A 13,415-nucleotide genomic window follows, 5' to 3' on the forward strand; every position below is an offset into this window, starting at 1 on the left:
CTGGCCCTCATCCCTGAATCACTGACTGGACAGTCAAAAGAGACATTAAATCCTTTCCTGGCCTGAGAAACTGGGAGACCCAATCTATATACAATTCACTGTCTTGCTTTCTTCCCAACAGCTGGCAACTGGACCCCTGGAAACATGCCCCTTGCCCCACCTCTTCTGCTAAGGCTCCGCCCCTGCCCAGCCTCGTCTCTCTGTAGTCCCACCCCTGTCACCTATTTCTCTTTTCCCCTCCCCCTGTCACTCCCTGGATCATTTCTGTTGGGATATCCTGTGTCTTCAGACACAACCAATGGATGCACAGGAAAACACGGAGACTGGAGTCTTTGGTAGGGCCAGGTTATTGTAGCAGCAGCTGCTCAGCTACACCCTGCAGAACTTCTCATTCACTTCTCCCACATCCCGAGGAGCGGGAGACAGGGACCACTGTGATCCTTTTGCATTTCCCCTTTATTGTAATCAGCAGCCCTCCCCCCTCCAAGTGGGCAGTTCTGGTCTTGATTTTGGCCCAATAATTGCCCTCTAATTTCCCTGCTATTTTTGCAGCCCCTGTTTATGCTTACCCCTGCCACGACCTTTGTTGCACTGTCAGGGGCTGTTTTACAACACTTGGTTCTTTGTCAGTGAACGCTGGTTGGCTTGTGCTTTCTGAAAGAACTCAAATGTGTAATTGTGAAATTATTAACTATGGTTTGTAACCTGTCCTTTAAATCGGCTTCTGTACCCAGTGACTGGAAGATAGCTAATGTAACGCCAATATTTAAAAAGGGCGCTAGAGGTGATCCCAGCAATTATGGACCGGTAAGTCTACCATCAGTACCGGACAAATTAGTTGAAACAATAGTAAAGAATAAAATTGTCAGACACTGTCATAGGTTTCACCCCCACTCTGAACCTTAGAGTATAGATGTGGGGACCTGCGTGAGGACCTCCTAAGCTTAATTGCCATCTTAGATCAATGGGCTGCCATGATCCAAATGTCTGAGTCATCTGGAAAACTCTGTCTTCCCCCCCAAAACCTTCCCCTCCCCGGGTAGCCTTGAGAGACTCCTCCACCAATTCACTGGTGAACACCAGTCCAAACCCCTTGGATCTTAACACAAGGAAGAATTACTCCTTCCCCCCTCATTTTTCCCCCCACCAATCCCTGGTGACTCCAGATCCAGTCCCCTTGGATCTAAAAAGAAGGAAAAATCAATCAGGTTCTTAAAAAGAAGGTTTTTAATTAAAGAAAAGAAAAGGAAAGGGAAAAAAAACCACTGGGAGACAGCATACAAGCTGATCTCACAGACAACAGATTCAAAACACAGAGGATTTTCCCCTGGGCAAAACTAGTACACAAAAGAATTCCCAGTTTGATTATTCCCCTAATGCCAACACAAGTTACAAAAAGAAAATAAACATAAACCTATTTATTTCCTTCCTTCTAACTCATTACTCTGATAAGAGGCTGATTCCTTGATCTTTTCCACTCCAGCCAAAACTGAAACTGACTCTAAACAAAGGAAACTTCCCTGCTTCCTTCTGAAACATCTTGTTCTCCCATTGGTTCCTCTAATCAGGTGTAACAAATTTATTTTAGCATGAGCTTTCATGAGCTACTACTCACTTCTTCGGATGCATAGACTGGAACACACAGACAGGAGATATTTATACATACAGAGAACATGAAAAGGTGGAAGTATGCATAACAACAGGAAAAGTCTAATCAATTGAGATGAGCTATCATCAGCAAGAGGAAAAAAAACTTTTTGAAGTGATAATTAAGATGGCCCATAGAAGGTGTGAGGAGAACTTAACATAGGGAAATAGATTCAATTAGTGTAAAGGTTGGGTCATGAGCTGATGATAGCTTATCTCAATTGATTAGACTTTTCCTGTTGTTATGCATACTTCCACCTTTTCATGTTCTCTGTATGTATAAATATCTCCTGTCTGTATGTTCCATTCTATGCATCTGAAGAAGTGAGCTATAGCTCACGAAAGCTCATGCTAAAATAAATTTGTTAGTCTTTAAGGTGCCACAAGTACTCCTGTTCTTTTTACATAGAAGAACGTAAATTGTTGGGCAAAAGTCAACATGGTTTCTGTAAAGGGAAATCATGCCTTACTAATCTATAAGAGTTCTTTGAAGGGGTCAACAAACATGTGGACAAGGGGTATCCAGTGGACATAGTGTACTTAGATTCCAGAAAGCCTTTGACAGGGTCCTTCACCAAAGGCTTTTATGTAAATTAAGTTGTCATGTGATAAGAGGGAAGATGCTTTCATGGATTGAGAACTGATTAAAAAACTGGGAACAAAGGGTAGGAATAAATGGTAAATTCTCAGAATGGAGAGGGGTAACTAGTGGTGTTCCCCAAGGGTCAGTCCTTGGACCAATCCTATTCAATTTATTCATAAATGATCTGGAGAAAGGGGTAAAAGGTGAGGTGGCAAAGTTTGCAGATGATACTAAACTGCTCAAGATAGTTAAGACCAAAGCAGACTGTGAAGAACTTCAGAAAGGTCTCACAAAACTAAGTGATTGGGCAACAAAATGGTAAATGAAATTTAATGTGGATAAATGTAAAATAATGCACACTGGAAAAAATAACCCCAACTATACATACAATATGATGGGGGCTAAATTAGTTCTTACCACTCCAGAAAGAGATCTTGGAGTCATCGTGGATAGTTCTCTGAAGATGCTCACACAGTGTGCAGCGGCAGTCAGAAAAGCAAACAGGATGTTAGGAATCATTCAAAAAGGGATAGAGAATACGATGGAGAATATCGTATTGCCCTTATATAAATCCATGGTACGCCCACATCTTGAATACTGTGTACAGATGTGGTCTCCTCTTCTCAAAAAAGATATACCAGCACTAGAAAAGGTTCAGAGAAAGGCAAATAAAATGATTAGGGGTTTGGAGAGGGTCCCATATGAGGAAAGATTAGAGATGTTAGGACTCTTCAGCTTGGAAAAGAGGAGACTAAGAGGGGTTATGATAAATGTATTTAAAATCATGAGTGATGTGGAGAAAGTGAATAAGGAAAAGTTATTTACTTGTCCCCATAATATAAGAACTAGGGGCCAACAAATGAAATTAATGGGCAGCAGGTGTAAAACAAATAAAAGGAAGCTCTTCTTCACACAGTGCACAGTTAACCTGTGGAACTCCTTGCCTGTGGAAGTTGTGAAGGATAGGACTATAACAGGGTTTAATTGAGAACTAGACAAATTCATGGAGGTTAAGTCTATTAATGACTATTGGCCAGGATGGGTAAGGAATAGTGTCCCTAGCCTCTGTTTGTCAGAGGGTGGAGATGGATGGCAGGAGAGAGATCACTTGATCATTGCCTGTTAGGTTTACTCCCTCTGGGACACCTGGCATTGGCCACTGATGGTAGACAGGATACTGGGCTAGATGGACCTTTGGTCTGACCCAGTAGGGCCATTCTTATGTTCTTATGGGTTTTCCATGTGTATCATGGATTGTCTCTGCCATCACTTTATCTGAAGCTGAGACATAACTCCCCACAATTTGCACCTCCCTTCTCCCATTCCCAGCTTCAAGGGAGCCACTTCAGATTTTGGTATAGGTGGCAACTTTAACCGTGATTCCAGGGGGCATTTACTCTCTTGAAAATCGAATTTTTGGCATGTAATTTAGCAATTACTTATAATGCTCTTGTCATCTAATTTATATCTAAAGGAAATAAAATTAAATAAATATTCCACCCACTAAGCTCTAATACTAACATGTCATGACATCTTGTGGCTGGTCACTTGAGGGACACTGGTTAGGTTTAAAATTTTAATTTATCTTCTTACTTTGTTACTAACTCTACGGAGAGATAGAGTAAGACCCCGTCAGGACTCCTGTGTTCTACCTCAGCTCTGGAAACAGAGTGGGATCTAATGGGTTACAGTGAGGGACAGATAGACTATCCTATCTTCCGACAGTGGCCAATTCCAGGTGCTTCCGTGCAAATTAACGGAACATGGCAATCATCAAATGATTCATGCCCTGTCTCCCACTCCCAGCTTTTGGCAAATGGAGGCAAGGGACACTATTCCAGCCCATCCTGACTAATATCTATTGTTTCACCTCTCCTCCTGGAACTGATCTTGTTCTTTTTGGAACCATGTTATAGTTTTAGCTTTGATGATATCCTCTTGAAAACAGTTCCACAGGTTGACTATGAAGCAATACTTTCTTTTCTTTGTTTTAAATCTGCTGCCTATTAATTTGAATGGGTGACACTCAGTTCCTGTGTTATGTAAATGAGTAAATAAGATTTCCTTATTCAATTTTCCACACCAGTCATTATTTGTATAGACCTCTCTCATGTCTTCCCCTCCCCCCATAGTCCTCTCTTTTCCAAGCTGAAAAGTCCCAGTCTTATGAATCTCTCCTCATATAGCAGTCATTCCATACCCCTAATCATTGTCAGGGCATCATGTGTTGTGTCTGTGATAGGTAGTGAGGAAATGACTCTTTCATTTTCCTTTGCTTGATACCTTGGCTTGCTTTTCTCCTGTGGTATAGACGAGGGTACAGTCTTTTCCAGGACCTGGATGAATGTCTTATAGAAAAACACAAAATTGGATCTCAGACAACGCTAGTTCCACAGATATATTGCTGTGACACTCTATGCCCCAAAGCAAAACCCTGTCATCTCCATATTCTCCATTATTATATAATTAAAACAAATCTGGTCCAAAATTTGTCATGTGAGGTGCTAATGGAAAAATTATGGTTTGCTGGACTATTCAACTTGATGGCCCATTAGTGAACACAATTGCCCATGGAAGAAGCTTATCTCCATCTGATGGACTTTCCTGTGGATAGTCTAATAGATTTTAAATGATCTTTCTGCAGTTAATAAATCTTCTTTATATTTTTTACCTAAAACAGTGTTGTGACACTGTATGGAATCTGGTGGATACTTGAGGATATGATGAATATTAATATAGGAAAGTATCACAATGAGTTGTAGGACATATACCATGTGAGGTATCTGCAAAAATGTTATAATTTGCCAGATACGATCATCTTGTTCATGCATTTGTATCACCTTTGTATTATGAGCTATAGATACGTATGTCTGTATTTCAAACTTGTGCTGTGCTTCTGGGTGACACCCCAGTCAGTTTGGCATCAGCACTGCCTAGCCTGCGTGATGGCTCATTGAGGGCCATTGCCATAGAAATGACCTATTGAGAGAAGGCAGATACACCTTGTGACTCAGCAAGGCAGGCAGGGACCTGCCTATGGACAGAATTCTAAATCTATCCAGCCATGTTCTGGGCAGCTTGTGTTTGAAACAAAGGAAGCACAGGCCGCATGGCAAAGGACTATGAAAAGGCATCTGCAATTTCTCCATTTTCCCTCAATCCTGCTTCTTACTTCTGGAGGAACCTTGCTACAAACTGAAGCTCTGAAATGACGGAATGACCCATCCAAGCTGTGGATCTGTTCCAGAGGGACTTTCAAGCCAGCAAACTCACCAATACTGCTAGGAACCTGATATATGGACTTTGAAGTCTTTGTGTGTATGTGACTGTTTTACCGTTTAACAGATGCCTTCTTGTTCCTTCTTTTTTCTTTATAAGAAACCTTTAGTTTTAGCTATTAAGGATTGGCTGGCAGTGTGATATTTGGATAAGATCCAACCCTATACTGACCTGGTAACATGGCTGACCCTTTGGGGTCAGAAGATCATTTTGAATATGTGAGCAGAGTTTTTTTAAAAAGCTTCTCACTGTACTGGACCGAGGTGCTGATTGGGAAACAGAGACTGGAATGCAATAAGCGGACTGTGTGATTTCTTTTCTTGCTCCTTGATAAGCAGCGTGGGGGATCAGAAGCACAGTTTGTGACTGGCTGGGGAGCTTAACTTCAGTGTTACCCACCAGTCCTGGGAGGATCGGCTCTCCCTTTTGCAGCCTGGCCTGACCTTGGCATGTCCGTTGAGTGGCTGCTCCAGGCACACCGCGTCACAAGTGTGGTGTCTGAAGTGTAAAGGGAACTCTGCTCAGGGCTGGTGCATTGTCCTTACCGCATTGAGGATGAGGCACACTGGGTAAGAAACTTACACCGATCAGGCTTCGGACCACGGCTGGGAAGACACAGAAAGCAGCTATGAAAAAGCTGCTGGGAGAAGACACGCCTCTTATTCCAGAGAGCACAGATCACAACTCTCTAGGTCCTGGTTCTGGGGGTGGAAAAATGACCTTAGACTGAGATCCCTACTGAAGGGAACACGGAGGGGAAACGAAAATCAGTAATTAAACACATGTTAAGATTCAGGTAGGATTTGAAAGACACAAAGGGTTTTGAACAAAGGAAACTGTCCAAGCAAAAAGTGTGGTGTAATAAAAATACTTGGAAATGCCTACCTGTGCTAAAAGATTTGGTGGGGGTGTTAAATCTCATGCTAAAGATTTTGGTACTGAATTCTTCTCACTAACACTTGTAAACAGGCTCAAAGCTTGTCACAGCAGGAAATCTAATAAATCTGGTCTGCTGTGTGGAAGGGGAAACTGAGGCAGACCACCTCATGGCACTGATGAATACCTTTATTGCGTTATTAGAAAAACACAATGTTTACCAATGCTGCAGAAATACAAAGAGATATTTTCTAGTGAAAGAGAAGGTGCACTACCGGACTTTTGAGATCACTAGGCTGATCTACAAAGTGTTTAAAGCTACACAGAACTTTGCAACACCACCTGTGGGTAACACTACAATGCTTGCAACTCTTGGGAGTTGTATGTTCAAAACTTAAGGGGGCATTGGGCACACTGTGTCTGCATCAGTCAGTGACTAACACTCTGCAGTAAAGTAAGGGGGGAGGAGTGACATTCAGCATCTCAAAGCAACACCCATACGTACCACAGTGATATGATGATATGTTTTATGTATATCATGTAAGGTATCAATGGAATAGTTATGATTTGTTGAATATGGTCACCCTATTTGTGTGCATGTATTATTTTTGTACCTAAAGTATGAACATTGTCTCTGTACCGGTATTTCAAATGTGTTTGCTCCTGGGTAACACCCACAAGGTAGTTAACATGCAGTCTAGCCAGCACATTGCGGATGAACCATTCAAGGTCATGGGCACAGTAGGTGCTGTTTACCATCCTCCATAGCTACCAGTGGAATGGAAAGACATTCATGTTATCTCAGTGCATCATCCTGCTTCTTTCCAAATATAGCACAGAGAGTATTATTGAACATTTTTTGCCCTTTCTGCATCATTATTAACAGTTACCAATTTGACACTCTGCACCCCACATTCCCCATCGAAATATGCTTATATTATGATTATGATATAATTATGTTGCATTTTGTACAAAGTATGTCTTGTGAGGTACCATCCTGTTGGATTGTATGTATTGTTATCATTGTATGTGAAGTTATAAATGTGACATTGCACTCCATATGTTTTATAGAAATATGCTTACAAATGTGAACATGGTGTAACTGGAATATGCTTTATACAAAAGGTCTCTTGTATGGTGTCATTAGAAAGCCTGTAATCTACTAAGTGTCTTCATCCCATTCATTTGCATGTATTTGTTCTATGTCTGGAGTCAGGAGAATAAGATATAAACTTGTATCACTGATGTGAACATATTGAGTGGAAGTCATTAAGGGTGCTTCAGAATCGATGACCTGTGAATGGCTCTGTTTACTCGCAAGCCTTCCTGTGTACCTGAGAGCTGACCCAGGATCAATGGAGACTTGGTCCCCTCTGCCTGACTGCGGCTATGTCTACACTACAGACCTTACAGCGTCACAGCTGTACTGCTGCAGCTACGCCGCTGTAAGGTCTCCCGTATAGCCGCTCTATGCTCCCACCAGCCAGGACCGGCTCTAGGCACCTGCAAAACAAGCACGTGCTTGGGGCGGCGCAATTCTAGGGGCGGCACTTGCGCTCTCGGAGGTTTTTTTTTTTCTTTTGCTTGGGGCGGCAAAATACCTAGAGCCGTCCCTGCCACCGGCATAATTAAACCACCCTGCACAGGCATCTCCTGCTGACTTTGTGCTGTCCACAGTGGCCTTTTGTCAATCAGTGGGGTGATTTTTTCACACTCCTAATCGAAAAAAGTTTTACCAACAGAAGGGCTAATGTAGACAAAGCCTGACCTCAATGCTGGTTGCCTTTCTTACAAAACCCAACTGTTTGCATAGAAATATCTCAAAACTCTGCCTGAATCTCTTCCCAGACTCTGCTGCATTATGCGAGAGTTTCAATTCCTTGGGGGCTTTCAGTTGTTCCATCTCCTTTGTTCCCTCACCGCAGCCCTGTTATCTCTGCCCTCTCCTCTGGTCTCCTCGCGGCTACCCGGGCTTGTCCTGGGAACTCATCAGAAGGAGGCTCAGTCTGCACTCGAAGAAAGGAGGCGTGATTAGAACTAAAGCAGAGTTACAAAAGCTAATGGAGAGCCCTGCGCTCCCAGCTGTGTGTCTGGTGCAGCCGCCACTCAATGGCCGGTTCTCGCTCGCCCCAGTCTAGTTCCCCGAACACGTGATCTGCTCTCAAAGCCCCAGGACACATAACAGTCAGGCCGGGCTGAGCATTTCCGCTGTCTCACACCCACCAGTAGCCTATGGAACCACCCGTTCTTGGTGCTGTTCCTCCCCCATCTCCTTTCTGGCTGTTTAAATATAGTAGCTGTGTCTTGTCTTAATTACATTTACAAGCTCCTTGAAGCAGGGACTGTTTCTCCTTCTGTATGTGTGAAGAACCCAGCACAAGGGGCCCTGAACTGGAGCAGGGCCTCTGGAGACTTCCACAATAAAAATAATGATAATAAATAATCAACACAATAATGCAGCCAAATCAGGGCCTGCCCCCACCCCTTTGCCTTTAGCTACAGACAAAGGTCAAACCAGACTGGCCAGCTACAGAGTGTTAGGAACTTGAATACAGGTGGACATGATGCCCCTGTTGCCCTTGTCAGGAGAATTCATTCAGTAAAGTTTCAGGGCTTGAAAACCCCTGTGCTCCACGCCAGACAAATACCCCCGATTAGCCAGAGGAGCAGGCGCAGAGTTCAGCTGTGAGAATCCAAGTGCCCTCCAGCCAGGGCAGTGCTGGAAAGTCTGACTCAGCCTGGAACATTCAATTTCAATTCCTCCTGGGGGAGACTGGGAGGAAATGGACAAAGGGGAGGAGAACAAATCCAGTGCAAACACGAATCCAGTCTCTATCCTGCCTTTAGCCCCCTTCCCCACTTATTTCATGGCTGCTTTGGGGGGAAGAGGAGACCTCTGCCTTCAGGTAAGGCCTCTGGCTGCCATCTACCCACGGGCACATCCTGTTGGTGTTGCTTTTACTGAGTCTTTTCCCCTGAAGTGATCTCAATGACTGTGATCCATTGGCAGGTTTCTGAGTGGAACCAGTAGTGGAGTCCCAGGAGCGGGAGCTTGCAAACTCCAGATAGTTCTGAGAACCTCAGGATGGCGAAGGCTCAGGCTCCATCTTCCAGCCTTTCCTCTGCATCCCACTCAATGAACAGTCTCTGCCAGAGCAGGTGTGACAGAGGGACTGTGCTCATGGCAGGGAAGTCAGGACTCTTGGGTTCTGTCTGTCATCCTGCCACTCATTCTCTGTGTGACCATGGGCAATTCATGTCTCCCCATGCCTCATTTTACCTGACTGTATAATAGGGATATGTCCATAGTGGTTTTCCTTTGCAAGGTGTTTTTAAGATCTTTCAATGAGAGGTGCTACACAGGATGATGATAGTTACTGATGAGAATTATTGATCTCTGATCTCTTAGCGACTGCCCCCTGTGCCTGCAGAAAGTGTTCGTGTCTCCCCTCAGTCATCTGTCTCCAGATTTGTCTGTGTGCTTTCTACCCAGCCATACTGGGCATTTACAAACCCTAGAGAAATCTAGGCATTGTTACTAGTTTTCTTCATAATCAGCTATAATTGTTAAATATACACAAACACACAGAACAGCCAATTCCTCTGTGACTCAGCACAGAGCCCAAGAGTTCTCATCTCCCTTTGGGAAGATCCCTTAATTACTGTTTACACATAAAGCTGGATGAAGACCACAAAAGTGCAGACAGGCTTGTCTCCAGCCTGTTTACATCCAGATGCCGCTTCTCCCCTAGAGACAGAGTGAACCCCCCTGGGATTGCTCAGAGCTATATTATAAACAGTGCACATCCCAGTATTGGCTCTCAGTGTGGGATGCCGCTCTGGATGCTGGGGTAAGAGCCGTGTGGGACAGGGTTAACCGAGGGGGATTCCCAGGGACGAAGCTTCCATCTCAGGATTCACAGGTACCATCTCTTGCTGAGGAGCTCACCTGTCCGACAAACTCAGTGCAACATGGGTGTGGTGGGACAGAGAGTAAGTCTGGGGTCCTTTCTGCTCTGCAGAGCGATTAAACATCCCAGGTCCCTTGCCATTGGGATGAGTGCCCCGACTCATGGCCTCCAGCCCTAAAGTGGCTGCATTTCAGTGGTGCAGGGGATCCTTCAGGAGGAAAGGTTTTAGTAGATTTACAATAGAAGACCAAATTCGGAGGCTGTGGTCCGTACTTTGCTCAGGCCCCACTGAGGCAAAACTCTCTTGGCGTTAAAATTAAGACCTAAGGAGCCAGCTATGTTAATGCGCAGACACTGTCACATCCTCCTCTTCTATTTCAGGGCTCTCTCTGGCTGCTACCAGGTGTATGGAGGAGGGGGATGCTGAGGGCTGTTCCCTGACTTTTATCTTTCGTTCTTAAAACAGTTAATAGTCTCCTTTTGGTGATCCTTAGCTTTGCCACGCATGGATTTTTCCCTGATGTCATTAATGTTGCTTATCGAATTTCATAAATTCTGATTTGTGTTGCTTGCGATCTATTTTTCCTTTTCCCCATTTGCTATATATTGCTCCCCAACCCCCCCAATTGCTGCCTTTAATTTGCCACTGACCTGGGGTTTTATCCAAAGTTGTTCACTTCCTTGACTCTGGAATTGTGACGTTTTAGCTATCTAGTAAACTCTCCTTAAAGAAATCCCAAGTTTCAGTCCCATTTTTCTCTCTACATTTTTCCTCTCAGTCAGATGTGCTGATAATTTTCTTCATCTTTGGGGATTAGACCTTTTTGAAACGTTAAGTATTCATAGATATTACTCCTTGGGACTGTTCTCGGTCTGTCTGAATGAATAAATTCAATGAATCACTTCCATTCTTTGTTTGTCTCTTCTCAAAACTAAAGAGTCTCAGACTTTTCATTCTGTCCACATATGCCAGCCTCCTCCATTCTCACAGTCTGTCTCAGAAACCCCCTTTCTATAAGCTATATCCTTTAATAGCGACTGAGTGGCTAAAACTGAATTCATGTCCAGATCAGGTTATTCTTCATCCTATTACAGAGGTATCGGAACATTGTTTTTGTTTTGGCCACTACTGTGAATGAGCAGGTGTTTCGGTGGAGCTGTTATCAATTACACACAGGTCTTTTCTCTGAGGTCTGTTCTAGTTGGGATGTTTCCCCCGGCACATATCTTGGCAAAGATTTTTTTTTCCACTCTCAGATTTTCAGTTCCTGGGTGAATGGGGAACTCCCTACAGCATGGACTCTCGAGCCTGGCTTTCATTGCATTAAGGAACAATGAGGAAAAACCAGTACCTACACTCTTGTTTACTGCTGGTGACTATTAAGGTTTTCCACACCACGACATGTAGGTATTATTGACACTTGAAGCACCATCAACTATGGAATTGGCTTTAGTAGGGTCATTGTTCATAATTCATTTCTCTGAATAGTAAAAAAGTCATTTTTCAGTGTGTGAAGAGCGACCGATCTGCTTCACCCATGAGAACAGCCTCCAGTAGTGCATGTAGTGTCTCATATTAACTTTGTCTCTCCATTTAGGTATTTGTATAGCAACCTTCACCCTAGACTCTGGGCATATAAAGGAAGTTGGGAAACATATGGTATATTCAGGAGATACAGTTCTGCCTCACAGTTGGACACCTTCTCCCCTACTGCATGTCAGATTCTAACATAACCTACTTCACCAACCCCTCCACCTTCATCCTGCTGGGCATTCCTGGCCTGGAGATGGCCCATGTCTGGATCTCCATCCCCTTCTGCACCATATATGTATTAGCTGTCTTGGGGAACTTCACCATCCTGTTCATTGTGAAGTTAGAGCCGAGCCTCCATGGGCCCATGTACTATTTCCTCTTCATGCTGGCTATCACTGACCTGATCCTGTCCACATCCATCCTACCCAAGACGCTGAGCATCTTCTGGTTTAATTCCAGAGAGATAGATTTCAGTGCCTGCCTCACCCAGATGTACTTTATTCACTGCTTCTCATTGATGGAATCTGGGATATTCGTGGCCATGGCTTTTGATCGCTATGTGGCCATCTGCCATCCCCTGAGACATTCCACCATCCTGACAAACCCTGTGGTGGCCAAGATCCTCCTGGCCGTGATGCTGCGTGGGAGCATGCTCTCACTGCCCTCTCTCCTTCTGGTGAGGCAGTGGCCATATTGCAGAACCAACATCATCCCCCACTCGTACTGTGAGCACATAGCTGTGGTGAAACTGGCCTGCGCCGACATCCGCATCAGCAGTTACTACAGCCTCTCTGTGGCATTCTTGGCGACTGGTCTGGATGGTTTTTTTATGACTGTGTCCTATACCCAGATCCTCAGGGCCATCTTCAGGCTCCCCACGAAGGACGCCCGGCTTAAGACTTTTGGGACCTGCGTCTCCCATCTTTGTGCCATCTTAATCTTTTACATCCCAAAATTCTTCTCCTCCCTCACACACCGTTTTGGCCGCAATGTGCCTCTGCATTTCTTCATTCTCAGTGCCAATGTTTACCTTCTGGTGCCCCCATTGCTACATCCCCTCATCTACGGGTTGAGGACCAAACAGATCCGGGACAGGCTGCTCCAGCTCTTCACTCATAAAGGGATGTAAATGATTCTCCAGGTGCTCTGGCTGCAGAGCTGACTGGGGACTGGGCTCTGGGCCCTCTTCACTGAATCACTGACCGGGCAGCCAGAGAGACATTAAACCCTTTCCTGATCTTACTGTGCTGTAACAGTTTGACAATCTGGGGAATCTGTCTGTGTACAACTCACTGGGTTTCCACCTTTCTAATTGCTGGTAAATGGACCCCTGAAACCCTTCCTTTTCTGCGAAGACTCCACCTCTGCTGTGCCTGTTCCCCATTAGGCACCACCCCTGTCATTTGATCGTCTTTTCCCCTCCCCTTGTCACTCACTGGATCATTTCCACCTCCCTCCCCCAGTCTCTACTGGAATGTATCTATTTCACATTTTTGTAGGGTAGTGACTTTAACCGTGATACCAGTGTCAACTTATGATTTTGAAAACTCTAATTTATTGGCAGATAAATTAGTGAATAGCTGAT

The 13,415-nt window shown here is 44.3% G+C and overlaps 1 protein-coding gene across 1 annotated transcript; it reads left to right on the top strand.

Moving 5' to 3' along the window:
- Positions 1-12,011: 12,011 nt before the first annotated feature.
- LOC123375324 (olfactory receptor 52B2-like) lies at positions 12,012-12,959 on the top strand. Its single transcript, XM_045026105.1, has one exon. It carries the CDS (start codon positions 12,012-12,014, stop codon positions 12,957-12,959), a length of 948 nt encoding a protein of 315 aa, XP_044882040.1.
- The last annotated feature ends 456 nt before the right edge of the window (positions 12,960-13,415 follow it).

The sequence above is a fragment of the Mauremys mutica genome, chromosome 1 (genome assembly GCF_020497125.1).
Source record: "Mauremys mutica isolate MM-2020 ecotype Southern chromosome 1, ASM2049712v1, whole genome shotgun sequence".
Lineage (NCBI taxonomy): Eukaryota > Metazoa > Chordata > Testudines > Geoemydidae > Mauremys > Mauremys mutica.

What these genes read in the sequence shown, in the direction of transcription:
- LOC123375324 (XM_045026105.1), top strand. Translation starts at nt 12,012, where the DNA reads ATGTCAGATTCTAACATAACCTACTTCACCAACCCCTCCACCTTCATC.